The sequence below is a fragment of the Balaenoptera musculus genome, chromosome 20 (assembly GCF_009873245.2).
Source record: "Balaenoptera musculus isolate JJ_BM4_2016_0621 chromosome 20, mBalMus1.pri.v3, whole genome shotgun sequence".
NCBI classification, from domain to species: domain Eukaryota; kingdom Metazoa; phylum Chordata; class Mammalia; order Artiodactyla; family Balaenopteridae; genus Balaenoptera; species Balaenoptera musculus.
Genome location: NC_045804.1, coordinates 54,238,090 through 54,265,921, shown reverse-complemented (window position 1 = coordinate 54,265,921; position 27,832 = coordinate 54,238,090). Strand labels below are relative to the sequence as shown.

General features: G+C 40.9%; 1 protein-coding gene across 1 annotated transcript in view; it reads right to left on the bottom strand.

The window, feature by feature from the left end:
• Positions 1-27,832, bottom strand: part of MAP2K4 (mitogen-activated protein kinase kinase 4) — a 103,294-nt gene extending 75,462 nt beyond the window's left edge. Inside the window, 3 exon segments of the mRNA XM_036836023.1 lie at positions 17,427-17,459; positions 27,717-27,795; positions 27,797-27,832. Of these exon segments, the coding sequence (XP_036691918.1) occupies positions 17,427-17,459; positions 27,717-27,795; positions 27,797-27,832 (148 nt within the window).

The window sequence follows — 27,832 nt, the reverse complement described above, 5'->3', positions numbered from 1 at the left end:
CTGTAGTGGACTGAAAAGGTGGCCCCCAAAGTACCAGAAGCGATGAATGTTACTCCATATAGCAAAGTTTCTGGAGATACACTTGAGTTAAGGACCTTTGCAATCATAGATCTGAATGAGCTCAATGCTTACAAACTCCCCAAATCAAAAGTTGAACACCACCTGCCACGTGTGTGCGTCTGAAACTACCTGGTACATCACCCATGTTCTCTATATGGTGAAAAGTGATAGAAGACTGAGATCAAATGCTAAGGATAATAACAGAACATAGAATCATTGTGAAAACTATACAAAGAAAAACACCAAAAAGGGCCCTCTCTTCAAAAGCCCAATTTGACAGGACAGTAGCTAACCTTCCAAGGCAAATAAGGTATGTTACTACAATTAAAACGTACTCAAACTGTTCTTTTGAAAATAAATATTTCTACCTAATACACACACACACAGAGATTCCTTTTCGCACTGCATTCACATTTAAACAAAAATAAATTGAAGTCTTTAAAGGACATTTACTGCATAAATGAACAAGCACACAAGTAACAGAATGTGACATAACTTACATAAATTAGATTTAAACAGACTCTATACTTCAGAAACATCTGCAGCTATCTTGAAAACAGTCCAAGTATATATTTTGATCTCTCACCAACAAAATATGCCAAAGAATTCTATAAAAGTTCAAAGCCTCTGTAAGCAGCAATGGCTCAGAGCCTGAGGTCGAGTTACACGGCCTGTTCTCAGCAGCGCACCCCAACTGCCCAAATGATGATCAGTTTAAGAGGAACTCATAAGGTGGTCAGCCTAGAGGAGGAGAAGGAACGCTCCAGAAAGTCCATCAAAGGTGAGATTCCGGGAAAGGTAGAAAGAGGCAGCTTTTACAGTACCTTAAAGGCGTTTTCTGAATCTCTGTAGGCATGAGCCTTTTTGTTTGTTTAAGCATCTCTTCCTCTCCCATTAACTTTCTCTAAGTAAGAACCTCTATTAGGTCTGGTCTTTCTCATCTTAACTTCTCTTTCTCAAGGGCCCCAAAAAACTAAACCCTAAAGGCAACCTGTCACCATGTATTCAGATATTTTTAATAACAAAACTACAAAGAAATAGGATATTAGATCAATGTGGGTTTTTTTCAAAAGCCTGCAACAACTTCCACAGAGAGAAAAGGGTACAAGGAAATAAGTGATACTATAAATGGCCAGTGGAGATTTTTAGAAGCTAATAGGGATTAAAATATTTGTACAAATAATTTAAAGTAATTATCAAGAAAGACCATAAATTTGTGATTATAATTACCCCTTTGGTAAGACTGTCACCAAATAATCAATTCCTAACCAGTCAACAGAGATAAACAGACCCTCCCTTTTAACTACAGTAGGATAGAAACAAAGTATGTCAAACATCTTAAATTATTCATATGGAAGAAGTGTCCCATCCAGAAGACTGTCTTTGTATACTTAAAACCCAAGTTCAGTGCCTGATATAGAAAATACTTTCAAATGCTTATTGATCTGGGAATAAATTTGACATGGACAGACCAAGACAACTGAAGTGTGGGTTAAATTAGCTAGAGTAAGTTTCTGTCGTTGGCACCCAAGAACACTGACTGATAAGGAAAACAGTATTTGTCCTCATCCCCCCAGACTTCCAAAGCGCTGCTGTATCCTTTAGGGCAATACTGCCTAACTTTTTTCATGCCATAGCTTACACAGAAAATGAGGACATTGGTTCAACACAGTGAGAAAATCAAAACCAGAGCCGGCCTGAAAGCTGGCCGAGGTGGTTCGGCAGCCTCCGGCCCCACTCAGCCACTCCAGGGACTGAAGGGCCAGCCTTTCTGCGTTACCCTTGGAATTCTGGCTTCAGAGCTCTGCCTTAAGAGAACACCAGTAATACTGACACAAACTTCTCCATATCATGCATATGCAATTTCTTCCTCACAGTTCTCATGAGAGGAGTGTTCCTAAGCATGGGATCCTCAAGAATATTCAGAACTATGATTCTGAAGAAGAAGGATTTGTCCAAGTATATCCATACTCCCTACAGCCTAGGAATATCTTTTGCTCTAATTCTGACCACAGAACAACTCAGACTCACAGAATATTGAAGCCAAAAGGAAGACACCTTTCAGCTTTCAGACCATTGTGGGTTATGTGGTAGATTGTTACAAAAATAGCCACCAATGAATCACAGCTCCCTGTGTCCACGCCTCTTTGCAATGTGACTTTGCTGCTCTTCCCATCAACAGGTGGCATCCATTTCCCTCCCTCTTGAATCTGGGCAGGCCTTGGGACTTGCTTCGACCAGAATAATAGAGCAGAAGGGATGCTATATGACGTCCAAAGCTAATAAGCCTTATGAGCCCTTGCAGTTTGCACTCTCACCCTCTTGGAAAGCTACCGAGTCTAAATGGAAAGCAGTTCAGTCAGGCTTCCTTGATGATGAAAGAGCACATGGAGAGGCCCAGAAGTCCCAGCTACCCCAGCTGAGCTGAGACCGTCCCAACAGACCGACTAGCTGAATGCAAACATGTGAGTAACAAATAGAATCATGAAAAATTAAACAGCTGCTCTTTTAAGCCACTACTCACATGCTAAAGGAGCTGGGTAGAAACAATGAAAAAGCGATCAGAATCAGTCCCTCTGAAGGAACTCCTACCACCACCACAGGGGACTCCCCAGAACCAAGCACAGGATAAAGTGGGAACTTGAACTACAATGGACAAATCACTCATATGATACCAAGTATTCCAAGCATCCCACCAGAGGTGGGGGAAAAAGAATTGCCTTAAATTCTCATTTCTCCCTTGGCTCTAAATCTGAGTACCTAATTTTCAAAACAGAAAGAGCAACCAGAATAATTTTTTAAATTATCTGTAATCACCGGAAAAGAGGAAGACAATTCCAACTATGCAACCTCAAACAATTTCAGAAATGAGGAAGTAAAGTGGTAGACAAGAACTTACTTTCATTCCCTTTTCTGCCTAAATTACTACTGTGACAAGTGCCCTAACTTATTTCATAAGCTCGAGAGAATAAGAGAGGAAGGATGTTGACTTGCAGTTAGAAGAAATGGGCAACTCTGTACATTTTAGACTTGCAATCTCAGGCCTTCCAAGTAGTAAATGAGCTACTACCAGCTAATATTATATTACTCCTCTTCTGCCAGCCTTTGGTACATCAGGGTGAGCAATTTCCAAAAATTCACAAAATCTCACTTAGAACACTGAACTCTCATCAGTAAAATAGAACACTGTCATTCAGCCATGCAGCTAAGCATTTTGGAAACTGGACAGTGCTGAGTTTGTTTAAGAAACCAACAGCCCCTTTAGCACATTTTGACACTTTCGTGTGTAAGATAGATTTGGGGGAAGTCCAGTGTAATAAGTTACATAGCCATTGGTGCAGAAATATCACACTTATACACAAGGTGGTTTGCCAGGCAGTGGGGACAGAAGGATAGACAAGGTAGTGACATAATTACAAAGACTATTTTCTTTGGCATCCTGCCAAAATTAAAAAGGAACATGGTGGGAGGAAGTTAAAGGGTAGGAATAGGGGGGAAAAAGTACTTTTGCTAGATGCTAAATGACCACCAATGAAATACTGATAAAGATAAAAAGAGGGATATTTCTGTGGTCTAGTAATTCACACATCTGTAAAACCAAGATAAACACCACCCCTTACTTGGCAGAACTACTGTGGTAAGGACTAATATGAGCCAGATGTCTATTACCAGCAAACAAATATAATTCCTCAGACTAAACTAGCCAATTCCTGAGTAGTCCAAACTCTTCAAAAACACCCAGGGAGCAATTTAATTCAGGAGGACCCTCCTGGGATTACCAAGACAGCACAGGTGTCAAGGCTTTACCGAGATAAACAGGGCTTGAGATGCCTGTCCACACAGTCACACAGACAGAATCAAACTTTCTGCTGAGCAGGATCCTGGCTTTGGATCGCCATGGTCCCAAGCTCTCCTGTGAGGTCCCCAGGTTCACTGAGGGGCAAAGAGGAAATCCTTCTGTCTGAACTACAAAGCCCCAGCTGAAATCACTACCTTCTGAAATGACAAGCTGGGAGAGAATATAAGGGCCTTACTGATCAATATGACAGCAAATATCCCAATTAGAAAATACACAAAGAGCATGAACAGGTAATTAACAAAAGAAGGAATACGAACAGAACAGAAATAAACCATTAACATGAAAAAATTATCAAATTCTCCTAGCTCTCCAAAAAATTAAAATTCATTTTTTGCCTTTAATACCACACATAAATAAAGTCCTAATATCAATGTTAACAAAGGGTATGAGAAGCAGCAGTCCCTTCAGAACTTGTCAGAGCTGTACTTTTACACCTATTTGTAGTTAGGTGATGCCCACCTTGCCCACCGCACCCTAAGTTTTAGGGGTGCAGAAACCATTTCTCATGTGCCTCAGTGTCTAGAATTACACCAGACACATAAATCCTTAACAGTTCTTCAGTAAACAAAAGAACACAGACAAATGAATGAACAAACAAAGCACTGCTGTGAGATAAACTGGTTCACTTTCTCCATAAAAAGGGCCATACCTAGCAAGCATCTCAAAATGTCCTTACGGCCAACCCATTCCTAAGAATTTATCCTTTAGGAAGTTAAAGGCTATGCAAAGAAAGTTATTCAAAGCAGAGACATCTGTGTTAGATTAGTTACAAAAATTATGGCACACCCATAACTGGAATACTACACTACTACCAAGAAAACACACCATAAAGACTATTGACATTAGAACTAACTTTAACAGTGAGAGTTCTTTTTTAATCAGGCAATAAGTAATGTGTCTGATAAACTGTCATTTTAGTAAAGCACATGTGCATATGATAATCTATAATACACACACAGGCCACATTCTCCAGAATATCACTGGTGATTAATTCAAAGTGCTACAATTATGGGTGACTTTTTTCTTTTCCTACTTTTCTGTTTTTCAGCACTAAGCGTTTTTTGTCTCTGTTTTAATTATAGTCTCCTAGCTCCTCACATCAGAGCTTTCTAATCTGTTCTCTAAACCTAATCTTACTGAGCCCTAGAGAACAAGTAAAAAAATGGCCTTAAAAATACAAGTACGCATAGGCACTTTGACATACCTGCTAATACAACTTGGACATTTCCATATCCCTATCATCTTGTAATATTTCATAAGTTATATCATTTGAGATTTTTGAAGGTATATTTTTTTAACATCTTTATTGAAGTATATTGAAGGTGTATTAATCAGCTAAGTTAACAATATTTTAATCTCCAACAAAACAGGAAAACACAATCTCCCCCCCCTCCCACATACACACAATGCCATGCTCCTGACTGTGAAAGCACAGCCTCCATGGGAATCTAAGAGTGGGAATTCCAGTTACACACCCACCTTGAGAAGGTTCCATATGGATACTCAAAAGGTGGCAGCCATACCGTCAGCGCACCTCCACCCCCAGTTTAGGGGAGAAGAGGAAGATGTGCTAATAATTCTGAGTCCTTCATGTGCCCCCAGCTTGTTGTTTAGCATTCTCTTTTATGCCATCATCCTTCACAGTCCTTGTACGAAAGGCCTAACCCACTATACACCTGCACGGCTTCCCTTCACAGAGAAGCTCAACGGCCACACGTGGCGCTGACAACCCTAGTCAGGGAGGGGAGTGTCTGCAGCACAGTAAGTCAGTAAAGGTACCCAGCACCTTGTCCAGGAGCTCAGAACACTTTAAATCTGTGCAATGCCCCAAACTCTGCCGAATCCACAGGGCATTTTTGTTCTTAAGCTTCAAATCCGTGAACATGTCAACAGGGGCCCCACGGAGACAAGTGACACGCAAACACTGTGTTGACCAACTCCAACCAAACTTTCTGTGCAGGCGGTCTGTGATGCCTTCTCCTGTGATGTGCAGGCCTCCCAATCGGACCCTTCAACATTCTAATGAAACTCCTCATCAGCTCCCCCAAGTTTTAAGTTACTGTCTCGCCACGCGCCCAAAGCAAGATGTTAGGATTTCTGGAAAACCATCCACATAAGGAGTCTTCCTTGTCGGTAGCCCTCTTTCTAGTGGGACAAGGCACATAATATGTAAACTTAGGAAAACCGTGTCAAGAAAAGTCGCGAAGCTTGTTCCGGTTTTCGTCCATACCTCGAGCCCACGCGGCGGCTCTGTGGAGGCAGAGGCACAGGCCAGAGGCGACGTTCTCACGGCGGCTTGCTTGAGCTCTAACGAGAAGCCAGAGTGCCCACTGCGCTTATATCACGTGCACGCTTCCTGCTCGGCAAACCCACAGCATCCTGCCATCATCATTTTAACTCCCCACCACCCAGAAATGAAATAAGCTCATTAACCATATTTTCTAATAATACCATCAGTATTTTTTCAATCAGTGCTTCAAACCTTTTTTATATGTACCACGGTGTTTAAGAAAAGCACAGGTGCACAACACAATGAAGGAGAAACAAGGCTGTTCTTGGCTAAGCACCACTGACCTAGAGCTCTAGTGAGTGGCTCCAGGCCACAGGGCTAGGAGATGAATATTTCAGCCAACAGCAGTGCCCCAGTTGGGGAGCTACTAAAACAACCAGATCGGACTTCTTCTTAAAGAGTTTACTTAGAATAATATTATTAACCACACAACAAAGCCAGATTTTTGTCAAACGTTAATTTCTTCACTTATCTAATTTCTTTCCTCATCTGCCCAAAATACCAATAAGGATTCCCACACAGTCATAAATAATTAACTTTTCTAGACTCAATCCTTTAAGTTAGCAAGTAGATTAGGATACAGAAAGCTGTATTTTTTACAGACAATTTAGCATCATACTGGAGGTACCACTTTAGTCCTAGCAGACAGGACATCTTGATCCTTTTCACAACAGAAAATCAACCATCCACTGGCCAAAGTGATAGTGGATACCCACTCTTCTTTCCAGGTCACTATAGATCAGCCTGTCTAGAAAGCTTACTGATTCAAAGCTATGTGTCTATTATATGCAGGTAGTTTTGCTACAGACACTGTCTATGATATAATAAAAAATATATTTGGTATTTGTTGGAGGTTCCTGGCACAGAGCTCCTACAACCCTTGGAATTTCCTAAGTGATGAGCGTCTTTTATTATGCATAACAAGCCTCTTTCCACTATATCAGAGTTTTTGCGTATTAGGTGGGGGTGGGGAGAACCTCCAAAACTTCAGGATGGGAGGGCTGATCTCCAGAAAAACCAGTCAAGTGATCAGAGGGTTATAACTTCCAGCCCCACCCACTAACCTCCATGTAAGGCAGAGGGTCTGGAGATCGAGTTCAATCCCCAAAGGCCAACGATTTAATCAGTCATACCTATGTAATGAAAGTTTCATAAAAGCTCCTAAAGATGAGCCAGGGGAGCTTCCTGGTTGGTAAACACATCAAAGGGCTAGAAGGACGACAAGCCCAGAGAAGGTGTGGAAGCTCTGCACCCCCCCTCTCTCCACACCTTGCCCTATGCATCTCTTCTATTTGGCTGTTCCTGAGTTACATGTTTCTAATAAATTGGTAAACATAAGTAAAGTGTTTTCCTGAGTTCTGTGAGCTATTCTAGCAAACAAGTGAACCTGGGGGGCGGTGGGTAAGGGAACCCTGTAATCTGCAGTCAGCCAAGCAGAAGCGTGAGTAGCCTCGGCACCCCATTTGCAGCTGGATCTGAAGTCAGGGCAGCTTTATGGGGCTGAACCCTTTAACTTGTGAGATCTGATGCTAACTCCAGGTAGATAGTGTCAGAATTGAACTGAATTGTTGGGCACCCAATTGACATAGGAAAATTGCTTGCGGTCAGATAACACCTCAGAGTGGCAAAATGTGAAACACTGAGAAGTGAGGACTATTAAGACTTCCTGAAGGCAAAAGAAGTCACTTTCAAAAAATAAATCTTTCCTTATTTCCATTAATACCTGTAATTGATTTTTTATGCTATCCAAACCTATAAGCAAGCCTGCAGCTTGCACTGCCTAAAGCAGAAGGGAAGCTTCATTTCAAAGATGGCTTCCCCAATTCTAAAACACCATGAGTAGTTTAGCAATAATTTAATAACTGCAGAGGAGGGGCACAAAGCCCCACACTACACAATTTTCAACTAGTCACCAAGAGCATACCACATTTGTTATATAACAACCCCTTGCTTCTTCGGGAACACAGTCAACATCTGAACATAAGCATTCTCATATTCATCTGGATGACTTTTGACCACTGGAAATTAGATTTAGCATTCTGGTGACTTGTCATAAAAAAAGCACCTGCGTATCACAGGAACTCAAATATTTCTTGAATAAATGAATAATCCAAGCTCAAATTTTGATTTAACACCTTTAGGACAAACGGTTTCACTCAGACATCTTGACTGGGGGTTTTATCCATACTTCCCAATAGATCTAATTAGTTGCTTCTTTTGTTCTCATTAATCGAAAGATGCGTAACTAGAAGTTAAATAGGTTCTCTGAAAAAGTTAGCCAGCAAGCTTTAACGAGAGAAATGCTCCTAACTATAGAACTTCATGACACATGGATTAGTCGGCCATCCTCTGGCTTTAATAAAAGATAGCTGGCATTTTTAACTGCCTTGCGCTGCATGGCCTGTGATCATCTTTTATACACTCAACCAACTTTTTCCATTTCAGTGCTGTATTACCCTATACATCTTTTTAAAGAAATTTTAAGTAATAATTCACAATCCAAATTCAAATTCAAATCCAACAGTGTTACTACCAAAGCAAGTAACAGAGGTGGAAAACGAATCAACATCCTCTATACAAAGCTAATATTGTATATGTATAAGCAATAACTACAGCACTATTATACTCCTCTCACCAACATCCAAATAGCTTCTTTGTACCCCACAGAATAATCCTTCCCAATTTAAAAAAAACATTAAGATGTGACTAACACTTTCACTTCTTAGTGGACACAGTTAAGTACTATTTGTTGCCCATAAATGTATTCTATGAATTAAGGTTTTTAAAAGGTTAGAATAAAGTAAGATTAACAAAGAGAGTTAAATGGCACCCAAAGAGGATATACTGCACCCTATCTACTTTCTAAATATATAGTACATGAGAGTATCCTGACTGAAACGTCTCTGATTTGTTATTTACAAATTGTGCAAGGTCAAATCAGTGTTAGAACATCACCACAGGGAGACTTTAATAGTGTAGTTACAAGACAGGTGACTGAACAGGGATAGTGAAATGGGAGAGTTGCTTAAGAAAGCTGGAATCCGGTTTGGGACTTTTAAAGATCTCTTGATCTCTGGTGAAGTCGAAGAACCAGTGGGTATGTGAGACCAGTTCTGTCAAATTAAGATCAGTCCCAAACCAGATTCCAGCTTTGCTCATTAATTTATATTCACTGATTAGAATGCTCAGGTCCTTCAAGCATTATCTTGCCAGTACTTGGGAACCAGAGTTAGTCATCGAAAGGCAGTCTGGTGAGACCAGAAGTAAATAGGAGTTCTCATCCGAGATATAAAAAACACGTGAGCTACTTGTGTTCCAGTTGGCAATTACCTTCTCAGTGACTGGTATGTACTTGTCCAACAGGTGTCATTATTCACCTTTTAGTAGTGACAATTTCTTAAGCAACTCTTGCATTTCACTAACCCTGTTCAGTCACGTACTTCATATCCTTCAGCACTGGTGCAGTTAAGTCATAGATGATCAATGTAATAATTTGCATTTGATAGTATGCCCCAAACACAAACTTTGTTTCTTGGTTGACAACAGCAACTATCTGCAGAGCCCACAAACGTTTAGAAACACAAGTTAACCAGTCCCAAATGAAAGAATTAATCTAGACAAAAATCACTGATGGTAGCCAGAACCATCAGGTGAAAGGCTGATGGGGAACTTTATTCCATATGAAACACACTGACGGCACCAAAGCCCACTGATCAATCTTAACAAGAGCAGCAACCAGAAATCGTATGCCTCCTGATACAATGCAACAAAAAATACACAGCACCACCTACCAAGTGTTCTTGCCAAAAATTTGAATATCTATGTGATCAAAGCCCTTATTTCTAACTACAAATTAATAGGAAATACAGGGCAATGTGAAACACTAATTACTAAAAGGATGTAATCAGCCAAATCCAAAATGTGCAAAATGCTACAAAAATATGACCCATTTTTTTTCAATGAACAAATGGCAAGAAAAAAGGAGAGAAGAGGGAACTACTATAAAGAAACTTAAGAGACACATGAACCAAATGCAGTATGTGTGTGGGCCTTGTTGAGACCTCAACTTGGAGCAAATCAACTGTAAATAAGGCATTTGTAGGGCATTTGAGGAAATCAGAACATTGAGTGGCTATCTGATACAACTGTTTTGTTTATTTAACAGTGTGATAATGGCATTAAAGTTATGTATTTAAGAGTCCTTATCACTTAGATGTGTGACAAACACATTTGTGGATGAAATAATGATAATCAGAATTAGCTTTAAAATTTTTTAGTAGAGATAGGTAGAGGGAGGAGGAACAAATGAAATAAAATAGGCCATATGCTGGTAATTGTTGAAGCCATGTAATGGGTACATGGGGTTCACTATACTATTCTAAGTTTGAAAACTTCTATCATTAAATGTTTTTAAAAAATTAAATAATGTGCTTTCTTCCACCCCTAACTATAAGAAAGTAGGCGGGACATAAATCTGAAGACATCAATTCGTTTTTAAGAGCCTGTACACAAATCTGTCCTCACACAGCGCATGGCCACCTTGTTCACTGACTCCCCAGTCTCCTGACCTACTGATCTTGGTCAGCTGTTTCCCAGACACACACGTCGTTCGGGAATCCCAAAGCAATCCATTCTCTGCATCTGTCTATGCCAGAATAATTCTGATTTTTTGAAAATACTTTCTCCCTAGTGGTAGATCCCTCTGTCCCTAGCTTTGGAGCCACAAGAAGGAATCTTTCCACTTAATGTTCAGTCAGGCTCATTAGATAACGTTTTGAAACTCTCCAGGGCCAGAAAATCAAAAATGATATATAAAATGTATGTCCAGATCTCATGACAATTTTCAAGTGAAGACTCCTCAAAAGCCATTTGGTTGAGAAAATCATTCCTATGAGTGCTCACTGCTTTCTTTCAAGAATCAATAAAACACTATGGTTTATAGCATGTAACCTGTGACCAAACCAAGGTCACACAGTCTGCTACTCCTTAGCTGTATGACTTTAGAAAATTCCCTTAACCTTTCTGTGCTTCCGTTCCTCATCTATAATAATTGTTATACCTACTTCATAAGATTGTTGGAAGAAATAAAGAGTTAATAACTTACTTAGATAATTTAAATAAAGTGATAGATAAGATTAGATAAGATAAATAAAAAGCTTAGAACAGGGTTTGGCACACGGTAAATGAGAGTTATCTGTTATTATTTCTACCACATAGTCTGTCTATACATGTTCAATTTCTCAAAGACCATAAACTTCTTCAGAGTAGGCTCTAGATTTAATCCATCTTTCAAGACCCCAGTGCCTCTTAGCATTAGTGGTATAGATATGTTTGTTAAATGTTATATTTGTGCCTCTGTTTATTTAACCTTTTAAGAGGTTCTCTGAAGGGGAGTAAATATGTATACACTTGATTTTCACTTCTGATTAATGTTCACTGATTTCTACCTAATGAGAAAATCAACACCAACATGGCAGGTGCAAGTTTCTTCTAGAACATCTTTTCATCTAGATACTTGTGTCTGGATTTTGAAAGCACTCATAAAATCATGCAGTAAGAATTCAAGTATTTACTATACCTTGTTTGAAAACCATCACCCTAAACTTATTAGCTAAATTGAAAACCACTTTGATTAACTGGAGAGTTAGTTGGGAATAATTTCTGGAAACTTCTCACAAAAGTTTTGTCAAATATCCTTTCATTGCTCATAGTAAACTTCAACTGGCAAATAAAAGGAAACTTTCTGCAATGTGGGAGAATCACTAATTTTTTTCTCATTCAAAAACACCACACAGTAAGCTTCTCCAAATGATTTTTAAGGTGCAATAGATATTTGAAACCTTCCTTCCTCTAGCAACAAAACCAATTTTCAGGAAGAATTAATGTTCCCACCACTTCCAAGATCAAAGATAATTAGGTAGCATTCCCCTTGGAATGGTACATGGTATAAAGGGGATGCATGAACCTTGACTCTGCCTATACAACGATTCTTGGGCTTCCATTAGTATAAAAGCTGTTGGAAAGCTTGGGCTTTCCCCTGGCAGTTCATCATGGTCCACAGACAGTGATGAATGTACTAGACGCTCAGTCCTAGGGGCTTACGGCAAACCCTGCAATAGTCTCATTTTGTAACTAAGTTCATCGTGTATATAGATTTAAATAAACCACGTTACCCTCCAGTAGTAGCAAATGTGGTCATTCTGTTTCTTAGGATTGCTGAAAAACTTAGGTGAGCTTAATAAATTCCAAACAATAAAATTTTAGTGATTGGGTATAGATTTTTGTTACATAAAATGGGAAAACAGAAGTTTAATTAGTTGAATGTTCTAAGCTCTTAGTTTTAAACACGGGACAGCTTGACACTCCCTCCACTCCTTCCTTTCCGTGGTTTTCTATACTCCACCTCCAGTAAAGTCAAATACTCTCTTGAGTGAAACATCATCTTTTACAGTATCAGGTCAGTAAACTTATTAATGACGTCCTCAAACTTCTGGAAAGATTCACAAAACACCCTTCCTCCTCTTTACTGTTTCATTTTTATTATTACCAATTTAAAAACAATTTGGGGTACTTATTTAAAGAGAATAGTTTCACAATGAAATGAAAATCTGTCATTAGGATACCTCCATTTTCCCCCCAAATACTTTGGTGTGCAGTGTTACCAAAAGCGATCAATACCTGTAATCTAATTTCTATTAGTGACCTCAAGGATAACAGTCAGCTCTGCAACATGTAATTTTCTAAATAAAGATCCTGTTGCTATGCAAACATTCTCAACTAAAACAATTTTTTAAAGCCATTAAATCTTTTTAGAGCTATCAAAAGTAAAAAAGGCAAAGCTACGGAAACTCAACACTACCAAAACTTGTCTTTAGCACTCAAGAACTCTACAGCCATGGGCGGAAAATGCACTGCAGTAAGGGGGGAAAAAAAGGCTAAAAGTGCCCTTGTATGAAAACTAAATTATTAAGAGTATTTGCCAAATTCCTAACTACTCTCACTTTGATCGGCACAGGATTCTACTAGGCATTTTCTGAGGAAAATCCCCATGCCCTGGGATCTTTAATGCGTCACAATTCTCATACAAGCAAAAAGTCAAAATGCCGATCCACTAAGGTAAATTTGACATTTACAAAACCATATCTCAAAAACTGTTTCTAGGCAAATCTCCTGCCCCCCTCCCCCCAAAAAATTGGTTTTATAAAGCAAAGCAAATCATATTCTAAAGAACTACGTTTTCAAGTTAGCTCATTAAAGCCACTGAGATATGATCATTCAAACTGAGTCATAAATCACATAAACATATTTACAAGTACAAAATCATTATCTCCAAATGGTAAATGACGAACTAATCAACCTTCTAAATGTAGGAGCTCTACGTGGGAAAAAAACATTTTCCCCTGATGTAGTCTTACATACAGACCTTAGAAAAATTCAATTATCTAACAGTGTTAAAGAAATATAACACTGTTGGCTCAAATAACAATTTTATGTTAAATATATATTATCTTATATATATTTAGAAAACCAAAAAGCAAATAAATGCAGAAACTATAATTGATAAAAAAAGATCATGAAGTGCAAAGTGGATTTTTATTGAATTTCTATAAAAATCTGGTTCCAAAATTAAATATGCAGTCTCACACTATTTGTCTGTGTGTGTGTTAAAAGCCTACACACACATCACCAATAAAGCACCACTAACTCGTAACAGGCAATTGTAATAAACTGATTGGAACAGTAATGTAACAATATAAAAAATAAAAACTATGTGTAAGTCAAACAATGGGGGAAAATTAATCCTTCAGAGCTTCCATTAGTCATCAGAATCATCTTACAATAAGTCTTTTTGGTTTATGATGGAGAATTGAGCATTTGAAGCAGACTCAAACATAGTGGACTTTTAACAATATGTACTTTTGTGTTCTTTGTACTCTATCCCCTCCTACAACTACTGTATGCTATGTAATTATTTTTAATGAATTAAACTGTAGTTTTTCTGAAAATTCTGCAACACCCTTAAAATAAAACTGGAGATTCTGGCACTAGAGTATGCACTAATAGGTAAGAAAACATTGCTTTGGTGATTTCAAGCCCTTTATTTTTAAAGAAATGAGTGACTACTTCTAACATACAGTTAATGGCTATATTCCAGAGAAAACTGGAAGACTGATTTTCTGCAAACATTACCAAATTGCACTTATAATTTTTACGACATGCAAATCATAGGACCAGTCTTGGGAAAAAGTGTTAATACATGTAAGCAACTGAAAACTTACCCTAAAATATAGGAACCAATAGTTCAAAAATAAATGCTGTCACCTTAGAGCTGGCCCTCCGTACCATCATTCCAGCTCCAACCCTCCCTTTCCTCAAGACTTCCACTGAGGTCTGAGCCAGCACAGACAGCTCTGCTTGACTCCAAAGCAGGACAGGCCATTGTTGGATCTCTGTCGTGGTCTCCAGTCAGGAAAGCAGCTATCATGAGACCCCACAGCAGCCCTCATGTTAGTTCTCTCTCATGACAGAACAGTGGAAGCAAAGGTGCCCAGTGCATATGCGGTCCTGCACCACCTCACTCTGGGTTCAGCTACTAATCAATCTGCAGCATCAGTAGTCGCATGCTTGCAATCAACGCAGGAACAGCCCTAGCCCACTGCACTAAGAGCCCGCTAAGGGCAGAGACCTATTCTATTCACTTCTGCCCCAATAATCTCCCTCATTTGATGGTACCTATGTGTCCAACATGTGCTCTGTGAATGAATGTATAAAACTGTATGAATTTCAAAAGCTGGAAAATTAAGAGAAGGACCTCCCAAAGAGAGAGGGAGAAATAAAAGGGGAGATATGAGAAAGCAGTGTAAAGAGGTAGTGAAGGCAACCAAAAGTGGGCATCAAGTGGGAATACACAGTTAGGTTCTGCCACGTGTAATAAAGCAAGCAGCACTGCAAACCTATCATTTCTGTAACAGTGGGAGAGGGACAGTACCATTTAGAAAGTCTAAAGGCATTTTACATCTACCTACAGCACCATTTATAGTCACTGTATACACAATTTTAAATTTAATAAAATCAATGTTTCTCTTGTTTTATGTTCACAATAGGACTAAGAGAAAAAAAGAATGCAAATGCAGTTTTAAATTTTTTAAATGTCAGCATTTTTCTGAAATTAGATTTTGTCAATATGTAAATAAAAATTTAAAAGTATATTAAATATTAACAGAAATATTTAAACAGAAAGCTAAAAACTGTCATAGTAGGTGTGTTAAAATTAAAATACAGCATAAAATAGAAGTTGTAACTACATTACATGTAGATATGTATCATATATGTAGGTTCACTAAGAGCAGGAAATCATATACTATTTTTAATTTAAGGTAAGAGAAGGATGACAATAATGCACCAATTAAAAATTTTTATCCTAGGAACTAGCTGCCTTACTCTATTGCTCATTATATATTTATATCATGGATAAACCAATCAAGAAATAAATTTTTGTTAACTACTTTTCAAAGGAAGTCACAATGTTCAACCAATGGAAATTAAACATTTTGATTCCATCAGAAAATTTTAAAACAGCAGAAATGTTTTCTCCAGGTTAAACTTTATTTCGTTTGAACTAACCTACTTAAGAATGATACATATCAGAGGATCTAAAAGGTACAGCATGGTGACTACAGTTAACAATACAGAATTATATACTTGAAAGTTGCTAGAAGAGTAGATCTTAAAGGTTCTTACTACAAAAGAGAAATACTAATTATGTGAGGTGATGGAGGTGTTAACTAACCCTACTGTGGTAATCATTTCGCAATATGTAAGGGCAGCAAATCATCATGCGTACACCTTAAACTTACACAATGTCAACTACATCTCATAAAGCTGGGAGGAAAAGACAATGATGTACATCAAAAGGCGGTCGTGGGAGTTCCCTGGTGGCCTAGTGGTTAGGATTCCAGGCTCTCACTGCCGTGGCCCAGATTCAATCCCTGGTCAGGGAACTGAGATCCCACGAGCCTCGCGGCACAGCAAAAAAAAAGAAAAAGCAGTCATTATTCTTCCCCACTGTATGAGTCAACAAGCAGAAGATGAATACATTATATTTTGGGATATATTTATGTTAACTGGAGAACAGCTTTCTTGAGTTGGGATTTTTTTAAACTGCATTTTATACAAATGACATTTAAGTTTAAAATGCATTTGTTTTAACTTTATAAATTATGCTTTCTTATAGAACACCTATTCTGTAGTATATGAAGACTGGCGCCCTAATATACAACCCTAGTCTAAGGCTTCCCTGGTGGCGCAGTGGTTAAGAATCCACCTGCCAATGCAGGGGACACAGGTTTGAGCCCTGGTCCGGGAAGATCCCACATGCCGCAGAGCAACTAAGCCCACACGTGCAACTACTGAGCCTGCGCTCTAGAGCCCGTGAACCACAACTACTGAAGCCTGCAAGCCACAACTACCGAAGTCCGTGCACCTAGCGCCCATGCTCCGCAACAAGAAAAGCCACTGCAAGGAGAAGCCCGTGCACGGCAACAAAGAGTAGCCCCCTCTCACCACAACTAGAGAAAGACCGCGCGCAGCAACGAAGACCCAATGCAGCCAAAAATAAATAAATAAAATAAATAAATTTATTAAAAAACAAACAAAAATCCTAGTCTATATTGGGGGGTGGGGAGGAGGAAGAAAAAAATTTTGTTTTAAAGAAAAAAATTAAAATTCATTAAATGTATGCTTTAAAATAAATCAATTTTAAAGCATGAGGTCTCAGAATACAGTTATACTGTATACTTTCTGCACTCCAATCTTAAAAGTGAACTTTCCTCAACCTGTGATTTAAATTATGGCTAAGTCCAAATATCTATGTACATCTTTCTATATAACTATATACATATGAATAGATGTCTTTCTATACCTGTATACATCGTTCTAAATCTAGTATATCTGTCTATATCTATATACATCTTTCTATATTTACATACATTTGAATACCTACATATATGTTTCTCCTATTTCAATTGCAAGTGAAAGCAAGAATATAACACAGTTGTTTTGTTTTTTTTTTGTATTTGGAAAATGAATGAAAAATGGAAGCTCTTTTAAAGTAAAATTGCCATGGTTGGTTAGTTGAAACAATAGTGGACACATTCCCAATACCAAGATGGATATGAAAAAATTAGGTAGCATAATATCATAAAATTTGTAGCTTACTTTGTGCCTTTTCACAGAAGTTTATCTGAAAGCCTAAAGTAAAAGAGATAAGTTCCAGTTCATTTACTGTAAATCAAACAAACCAAAATTAGAACATGACATAGCATTTTTATATTACATTCAAGAACAGTTCAAATCACATAACCTCCACTATCACAGATAAAACTATAACATACGGGCTTTCTTCAAAAACTCAGCTCTTTCTGACGTAATTGTACTTTATTATATGAAACTGAAATCAAGTTTAAATTATAAGAGTTACGTTGTCTTTACCGTTAATTTTCACATCTATTCAATAAAAAGAATAGCTATTAGCCCTTGGAAGTTAAGAACAACTTTTAAGACAGTTTTATCAATTTCTTCAATCTACAAGTTCAGAACATATCACAAGCTATTTTATTAACTCAAATTACTGACTTGGAATTACTCGATTAATTACTATCCCTGATTCAAAAACTTTGGTAGTTGATAAATTGTGAGAGCTAAACACACATAGCAACATTCTGCCAGTGAGCGAACCTCAAATGATAAGACAGTGAACTACTAAAGAGGTGCTTAAATTCCTGTGAAGTAGGCCTGAAAAAAGACCAAGCCCCTAGAAACGGTAGGTAGGACTATAGCAGTTATAGGAAGAAAACCTGTGAATTCTCCTTAGAAACATAAACATATTTTCCAAGTTCAATTGGGCCTGGTTATACCTTATGCATATATTTATACAGGTGTAATTTTGTAAAATGCACCCAGTAAAGTAAGCTGTTCAAAACAAAAGCCTTCCCAAAATGTTCATTTGCCATCATAGTCTATTGTGTGAATTTCTGGTTTTCTTAGTGGTCTACCTATGCTTGTGTTTATTATTGCTTTGGGGAGCAAAATGGGGAAAGCAAATTTAGAATGAGTATCACTCAAGCTGTAGTTATATAAATTCAATCAAAACTTGCAGGAAAAAAAGCCAGGACTAAAAAGGATATGTTTAAGTAGTCTTTCCCATCCAGCTATTGAAATTCCTAGGATTTTAAGATATAGTACCTATAATGCACAAAACCTGGAAAATGGCTAATGTAGCTACTCTGACATGAAGGTACCTTTGGGGCACATAAGTAACCCACTGCCTACTTACTACCTGATGGCAAAGTGGGAGGAAGTGGGAGTGGAGACTTCAAGGGACAGAAGTCCTGGGGGCAAACTGGAGGCAGTGCCCTGACACCTGTCTCTACTGCTGAGGCCCCATACATATGCTGCCCGCCCCCTTGCTCCCCACCAGATGTGCAGCAGGAACAGACTTCAGAAGCAAACACAAACAAACAAACAACAAAAAATGGATCCTGTGGATCTTATAAGCCTAAGCAACTAAACACCAGCCAGCCTCCTACCAGGCAAAATGAGCTGGCACAAGTCAGGAGGAAAGGGAGCTGGCAGCTGGCACTGTGGAAGCAGCAGTGGAATAGGAAACACGGAGGAGCCTAGCTGCAGCTCAGAAGCCGCAGCTCAGAAGCCCATCTCCCACCCCCTCCGCTGGAAGAGGGAACGGAAAATTCACCTGGAGACCGGAGAGGAAGCTGGTGAAACACTGAAACAACTTCAAGGCGATGGTTACTATTCTCTTTTTAGCTGTAAATACAGTCAATAGTTGCTACTGGGTAGCAAAAAAAAAGGTGAGCAAAGAGGTGAACTAAATGGCAAGATGAATGGGGAAAGGAGCAAGAAAAATAAATCTGAAAGGTATGTGAAAAAGAATGAATTGGATCTGTATAGTTATATAAAAATAAGTTAAAGGATAAAAGTATAATGAATAGGAAAAAATTTAAGGTATATGTAACTGGGAATGTTAGAGTATCACCAATTACTCCCCTAACACATCAGAAGTTAAGCCCACTTTTAAATGCTAAAAAATTCTCAAAACTTGAAGTTCTGTCATCAGTACAGAATCCATACATGTAGCTAAAAGGGAAGGGGTGAAATTCTCAAAGCATAACTACAGACTTGCTCTTTCTACCTAATTATGGAAGAAGTGACCAGATGAACAGATTCTAAGGACTCATACCTACATCTATCTCTGCATTATTTCTCACTCAGAAAAGACTTGCTAACTGACAAGCACAGGCTACAGTAACTGGAACAGATGGCTCACCTTTTTCTTGGAACTCCATGTAATCTTATCAATTAAATCAGATAAAAAGCCATTACCTAAATCTTTCTAGACCTCTAAAAGACTATATATACAGACACACACACACACACACACACACACACACACACACACACACACACACACACACACACACACGGCGGGGGGTGGGGGGTGGGGGGGAGAGACTCTATATAGAGAGATTATATATATGGAAAAGAACCCGGGACGTCCCTGGTGGCGCAGTGGTTAAGAATCCGCCTGCCAATGCAGGGGACACAGGTTCGATCCCAGGTCCGGGAAGATCGCACATGCCGAGGAGCAACTAAGCCTGTGTGCCACAACTACTGAGCCTGCGCTCTAGAGCCCGCGAGCCACAACTACTGAGTCCACGTGCTGCAACTACTGAAGCCCGCGTGCCTAGAGCCCATGCTCCGCAACAAGAGAAGCCACCGCAATGAAGAGTAGCCCCCGCTCACCGCAACTAGAGGAAGCCCGCGTGCAGCAACGAGGACCCAACGCAGCCAAAAAAAAAAAAAAAACCCGCAAAGGTCAGAGAGTTGGTGCTTACAGTACAGACGTGGGAAAGTACATGGCCCCAGCCCAGTTTCTTTTCATTAAATCTCAGACCCCCAAGAATAAATATTGAGATGTACAGGGCAGGGTGCTAGTAGGCCTACCAAAGAAATAAAGCTCTGTGGGGTTTTTTCCCCTCCTTTTTCTCACCAGGACTCTCCCACCACATTTTCCCCTCATTCTCACCGTCCAACCTCAATCTTGAGAGTCCTTAACTGGCCATAACTGGAAACTTGCAATTTACTGTATTTACCAAATAAAGTGAGCTTGTCTGTATCCGTTTAAAAGGCTGTTTAGGATGTGTATAAGTGTATATTAAAACCAAAGGCAAAGAGTATTTGAGAAAGTAGAAAACAAAATGAAGAATGTCAGACCAGGGTTCTAGTTCCAACTGTGAAACTCAAAAGAGGCATCTTGCTTGAGCCCCCGTTTCCTCATTTATATATAAAATTAAGAATAATATCAAGTAATCTTAGAATTTGAAACAGCGTGCCCATGTGTAATTTTGATTGTCTAGTGGCCCCCACGGGGCACAGCAACCATCCGCACTGCCCTTCGCCTGGGCTGAGGGTGTGGGGGGGGGGGGAGGGCGGGACAGGGGCGTAAATAGCTTCCCACCTCCTCAGTAGTGCCTTATAGTTTCCTGGACACCCTGGATTCTGGTAATGCTGAAAAGGATAATGAACTCCAGTATGAAGCCACACTGACACAAAGAAAATCGCAGCTGCCTGCCTTACTGGGTCCGGCCCACAGACCAAGCTCCCAAACCTTCCTTCTGCCACAAGCATGAAGAGGCCAGCAGCCTGCCGCCTTCCAACTTCAGCCCCAAAATTCTGGCATGTGCCTTCAACTGTAAAGTGACTCATCCTACACCATTCTGACTCTAGCATCTCAGCATTTATCTAAGCTTATCCAAACTTTGTATCTTCATTGTACTTAGAGTGAGTTCCACAAGATTTCCTGCTGTGTTACTTCCTTGAGCTTTCCTGACTTCACCTTTCTCAAACTTAAAAGGGACCCACCTTCATTTAGTAATTCCAGGTTATTTGCGTCATCCGGAACCACTCATGATTTTATGAATACTAAGCTTTTCCACATTTTTAAAAATTCAGGATCTTGTCAGCCCTCATATGCCAGTTTCTTTCCTTCCTGTGGCTGATGACCACCTCATTCACTCTTCGGTTTGTAACTAAGCACTGTGTTACCATCGAGCCCGTTCAAGGAAGCCTAGTACACCCGGGAGAGCAACTCATGAACCATGTGACTGTGGGCAAGTATCTAACCTCTATGAGCCTCAATTTTCTCGTCTGTAAAACAGAATAATAATACCCAAAAGTGTTTTGTGAGGATTAAATAAGGTAATAAATGCAACACAGAGCCTGGGATAGCGCAGGTTAATGTTATCAGAGTCATTATTATTCCTGGTCTCTCCCTCAGGTGAGCAACGATTATGGCACCTTCCCTATCAGACCAGCTTAACCCACACAAAACCAGTCCCTCTCCTTTCATTCCCAGTCACCAAGAGAGGTAAAAGCAAAGGATTCCACACTCTGCCTCTCCGTTACAGCCCTTCCTACACCCAGCCTGCTGTCCTGAGGACTTAACTCCGGAGTGGGTACTGTCTCCTGGCAGGAACCTAACCCAGATCTCAGGGACACTGGCAAACACATCAGGAGAGCCATTTAATGTCGCTTATTTTTCAGCAAAGTCAGGCACAGATAGACACACATATATGTATGTCAGATGTATAACAGAGATCTATCTGGCAACCCTCTTCTAGCTTCCCCCTTTTGAAAACTTTGGGTGACTGTTGGTAAGATGAGCTATAATACAGCTTGAAAGAGCTGCTGTGGTGTCCACTTCCACCATCCTTCCCCCTGGTGGGGAATGACATGCTGTCCTTCAAGAATCAAGCCGTGCACGATGGGACTGCCAGCTTCTTTGTAAAGGTCCCTCTTGAGCTGCGCTAACTACTGGCCCCAGTGCTCCCTCTCACTGCGTGGCTGCTAAGTCAGGCCCATCTCCTCTCTCCTCGCCCTTGAATCCTTTCTACAGGGTCACGTTAATTCTCAACCTTGCCAAGAGTGTGAAGAGACACATGGAGACTTTCTGGAGTTGGGGAAAAGGGCCAGAAGCTAACCCATGCCCATTAGCAGGACAGTAAGTTGCCCAGATGACAAATTTAACCAGGATGGCAACGTATGCTATTAACTCCTATGCTAAGTGGGTGCCTTTTCCACACTATGCATAGTGTTGAAAGAGTTCTATTACCTTTCAACATCTAATTAAAGTTTTCTGCTTGCCTGCAGATTTGCAATCAAAATGCCCCCAAATTCAAAGTGCCAGGGTAAATGCCCCAGCAAGTTCAGAACTCTGCAACACAAAGAAGCATCAGGAAGCCCTGAGGCTCCAAACTCAACCCAAACATGGCTGGATGCGTACAGCTTCCACCCCGACTGAAACCTAAAATAATCTCTTCCTTCTGTTCCGGAATCTGCATCACTTCTGGCAAAGATTCTTCTCTCAGACCTGAATGGCTGAAGTGACTTAAATAGAGCTCGGAGAAGCCATGTGAACCTGGGCAGAGGAGTCGAAAGAGCAAAGGCTGCCTGTCACCAGGTGGATTAAAACCCACTTCAACTAGGGCAAATTCCTTACTTTAAATGTCAGTTCCCTAATATATGAAAGGGGACCATGCCCATCTACCCTTAAAGAGCACTTATGAGCATCAAATTAGGTAAAGACAGTGAAAAAAGAGCTGTGTTAACTATTAGTTTCCCTTCTTAATTTTAAATCTGAATTAAACTTCCTCAGGTTGTATCATGTGGGCTGTCTCTATCTCCTAGAGATGCAGACTGACCTGAATTATATGTGATGGAGTTGATTTTGACCTCCAGACCCCTAAAAATAAGAAAAACTCTATGGGCCCAAATCAACCCAGCTTCTCAAATTAGGTAATAGAAATGGAATGGAAAAAGAGAAATTTGCAAAAATAGAGACATGACTCAAAATACAGGGTTCACTAATATCCCATCTTAAACAAGTTTCAACACACACTCACACTCTAATAAGGGACATTAAAGGAAAATGTGAGAAAATAAGTATCCTGAAAGCGTTATGTTTTTCTACTTTTTTAATACTAGGGTTGCTCTCCTTTTTAAGGAACATACAGAAATGCAATATGTGCTCTGAGGAGGGGCCAATTTCCTGACCTGGATTTTATTTATCAGGCTATGTCAAATAAATGGTGAAAGAAATAGTGTGCAACACAGTGGGAAAGGCAAGCAGTTCTAGGGTTTGGTACCTTGTCCACTGTCTGCACAATTCAGTTCTTTAAATTGGGATAAAGGCACCCTCCTATGGTTCTTGAAAACCACAAACTAAATGGTAAAAATAGAAAGACAGTCAAATATAATCACAAATAGCGCATTTCATACTAATGTTTTTATTCAAATATTATTGGGAGAAAAAAGTATACTGATTTTAAACCTTCACTTTTTCTTAACAGATATGTTTCATTACACTTGAAAGTTCTGTGTGTTTTCTTTTATTTTGTAAATATTTTTACTGAGGTATAATTGATAAACATTATAATAGTTTCAGGTGTACAACTTGATTCGCTATTTGTACATGTTGCGAAATGATCGCCACACAGTAAGTCTAGTTAACATCTGTCACCACACATAGTTAAATAATTTTTCTTCTTGTGATGAGAACTTTTAAGCTCTACTCTCTTAGCAACTTTCAAATATGCAATACAGTATTATTAACTATAGTCGCTATGCTGTACATTATTTTGCACATTTTTAAAAAGTAAAATCAAGCTATCATCTTTTTACTTAAATTGATATTTATAAAATGTTCAGCTGAGGGTAAATGGGTAAGGACTGGACTAGTCCATAACTTTTCTGTTATACATCTATATCTGAGACTCAAAAAGAAAAAAAGAAAAACTACCTACATGAGCACATTAAGAGAATCTGAGGCACTTACAACATATACTTTATAACCAGTTCCTGTAACAAGTATTTTACAAATGACTCCATGTTTTTCAGACTCAATTATAGATTCTAACTATTCTACACATTTTTTAAAAACTGACATTTCTCAGCTATCCAAGTAAAGTTTAAGGAAAAGTTTTATCTTCCCCTGCTTTAAGTCTCCTATAATAAATTTAACTTCTTGTGTTCATGAGATTTTAAAAAATCTACTATATTTTAAGGGTTTAGTAACTAAAGCATTTAAATAGCCATGTCTAATAGCAATCCTTATATACGTATAGATATTTCATAATTTTCAAAGCCCTTTCATGTGCATTAATCTAATAATGTGATTCTCACAACAGCCCTGTAAGGTATTATCCCTATTTTAACAGATAAGAAACTCAGATGAGTTCAGAAAATGTAGGTAATTTCCCCAAGGTCACAGAGCTTGTACACAGCAGAGCAGTTACCTGAATCCAGGGAGAATAAAGACTCATCAAGAATACTCTGACCAGAAATGCTCAATAATGAAAAATGGAAATAAACAGGGTAGAGAAAAGGGTAGGACCCAGTAATAATGAAGCTAAAGAAACTGTGTGATGGATCATGAGGGGTTAGGGACTCATCTGCTAATAATGAAAGAGACAATTAGACCATTACAAATAAGAGTACTGTTGCTATTAACAATGATGACGGCTAACATGTATCAATCACATCCTTACTGTGTGTCAGGCCCACACTTTATATTCATTCTCAAAGTTCCTGTAAGGTAAGCATTATTCCTGCTTCCCAACTGAGAAACTGAGGCTTGGAGAGGTTAAGTATCTTGCCCAAGGTCACAAAATTCTTAAGTCCCGATGAGGGGATTCAAATCCAGGACACCAGAGCTCTGGCTTAACTCAAGCATTATTATATTAAAAAAAAAAAATTCTCAACTGAGACCACTCTTGGGCCACAAACCTCAAGCCATGAAAAAATGTGCAGGGTGACCCAGTGCCCAGCACGGTGCTTCTCACACAGAACGAACACCAATGTCTGTTATATGACATGTATTCCACGCGTCCCACAGCTAAACCCTGCTATTGGAAAGAGCTTGGCCATTAAAAACTCCCAGAGAGACAGTGCTCTGGGGGTGGCAGGTGACCATGCTTGGGAGTGGCATTTACCAAACATCTTCTAAGGACCTGAAGTATGATCTTAAGCCAAAGATCTGATAGGTGAAGTAAGGGAGGTTGGGCTCTAACATCACAAGACAAAAAAGATCCTACACAGCTGCTCAAGCTCACGCTTTGTAACCTGGGTTGTGCGAGAGAACGTCTTGAGAGTTTCAAGTGCTTCTCTTCATTCTGAGTAATCAAGAGAGGTTCAAGAAGATACGACAGGTTCCTGAGTCAATCAAGGCTAGACACAGTACTGATAAAAGAAAATTGATCAATAATTCAAAGAGAAGTCTTATGTCCTCCCTCTCCCTTTTAAACTAGGTTCTGCTTAGCAGAAGATTCAGTTTACTGGGTATCAAAACTCAGGGGTGTGAGAGGAGAATGGAGCGCATCAGAATAATTCCTAAACACGATGACTTTCTCTGAGTTCCTAGAACACTCCAAGCTCTTTCCCACTTTGGAATCTTCACACACACTGTTCCCTCCGCCTAGAACCCTCTTCTTTATCGTAACAGAGTCCTGTTTCCAGACGGGTCTTCTGTGACCATCCTACCAAAGCAGACTGCCCCCTCCCCCATTAACTTCTAACCCAGCTTGTTACCTTCATAACACTTTTCTCAATTAGCAATCTTTCTTACTTATCTGCATGTTGTCTTCCCTCCCCAATCCTATCAGGAGGGTACGCTCCATCAGGAATGAGACCGTCTGACTCACACTTTTCTATATACCCAGCACTAGAGCACTATGCCTGGCACCAGGCAGATGCTCAATAAACATTTCTGAACGAAAATTAATTTCTACAGCTTTTTCGAACTATCAGCCTCCCTACTCATCCCCTCCCGCCCCCACCCAAAAAAAAACCTTGCATTTTTATAAGCTTTGTAAGTCACCCGTTTGGGATATGCAATATAATCTTAATTGTCATTTTGCTGTTTCATTTCACCACCACCACCACCACCACCACTGAGACTGTAGAGCTGGAAGATCAGGAAACCCATCCTGTACTTCATCTGTATATTGTACAACACAGTGGCAGCCAATAACTAATTTAGTTTGAATTAATTATCTGAGGGCCTGCACAGAAAGTGTCCTCTGAGCTCTGACATCATCCTGTCTATATATCTATCACTGTTCCTTACGTATATCCCATGGGGAGGGGAACAGGGATATAAAAATGAATAAAATCCCGCCTCTGCTTCATGAATCACCCTCTCATAAACCCGAAATACTCAACAAACGTCAAACCTAACTAGACAGACGGTTAAGATAGACCTCGGAGCCCTTTAGGAAGATTTTAATCAAAGAGTAACCATGGTCACACGGACCACGAAGGGTACCCCAACTGATGCTGCTAATAATTTAACGCAAGCAAGTCTGCGAAAGTTGTCAAGAGATTTCTGAGATTTCCTGTTTTCAGAAATAACATTACTACTCAAAATTCCCCAGTAAACTCAAGGAAACGGTCCCTCATGGGCTGGGGCCTGGTATTTTCACAACAGCCCCTGTCAAGAGCCACACAGAGCTAAGAAGCATTCCCACCGGGGAAAGCCATTAATTAGGAGGGCTGCTTCAGATGTCCAGTCCCCGCAGAGAACCACTCTGACCCCTGCCTTTCGATTTCCCGGATCTCTGCATTTCAACCGAGCTCCCTCTGTTTCATTTATTTATTTATTTATTTGGTCTGCATGCCAGGCTAACACAGAAACCCCCGGCCTCTCCCAGGCCAAGGGCTGTCTCATCACCTTACAGGTGGCACGGGCCTGAACACCCCCGCCCCACCCGCCCAGCGCGCAGAAACCCGCAGAAGTTTGGAAACCGAGGGTCCAGGAGGACCGCGGAGCCCAGAGGTCAGGCGGTGGCCGGGCCCGGCGGCGCCCGCAGGGAACCAAGATGGCCCTGAGCGGGCCCCACTGCGGCGGCGGCGGCGGCGGGGAGCCGGGCCGGGGCGCCGGGGCGCCGGGGCGCCAGGGCGCGGGACCGAGGGGCCGAGGGGCCGAGGGGCCGAGGGGCGCGGGGCCGGGACGCCGCCGCCGCCCTGGGCGGCCGGGACCCGCGGGCCAGGCCCCGGCCGCCTCCCGCCGCCGCAGCCCGGCCGCGCGTTCCCGGAAAGGCGGGCGGGGCGCGCCAGGTAAGCGGCGGCCGCGGCGGGGGTGGCCGCGGGGCGGGCCCGGGCCAGGTGGGCCCCCGCGGGCGGCCGGGAGCCCGCCGGGCCGAGCGCGGGCGGAGGCCGCGGCCCGGGCCTGCGCGGCCCGCCGCCCGGAGCCAGGCCGAGCCCGGGGCGGCCGGCCCCGGGGCGGGAAGCGGGGAGGGAGGGAGGCGGACCGGCGCGGGCGGCTCGTGGCTTCCTCAGCCGGGTCCGGGGGCGTCCGCGGCCGCGGGGACAGGCCGCGACGACGCCGACGGCCGCGCCGGGGGGCCGGGGTCTCGGCGCCGCCGCCTTCCTTACCCTGCATGCTGCTGACGGCCGGGTGGCCGGGCGCCGGGGACCCCACGGGGCCCGGGGTGCCGCTGCCGCTGCCGCCCCCCGGAGCCGCCGCCGCCGCTCGGGCTCGGAGCCGCCAT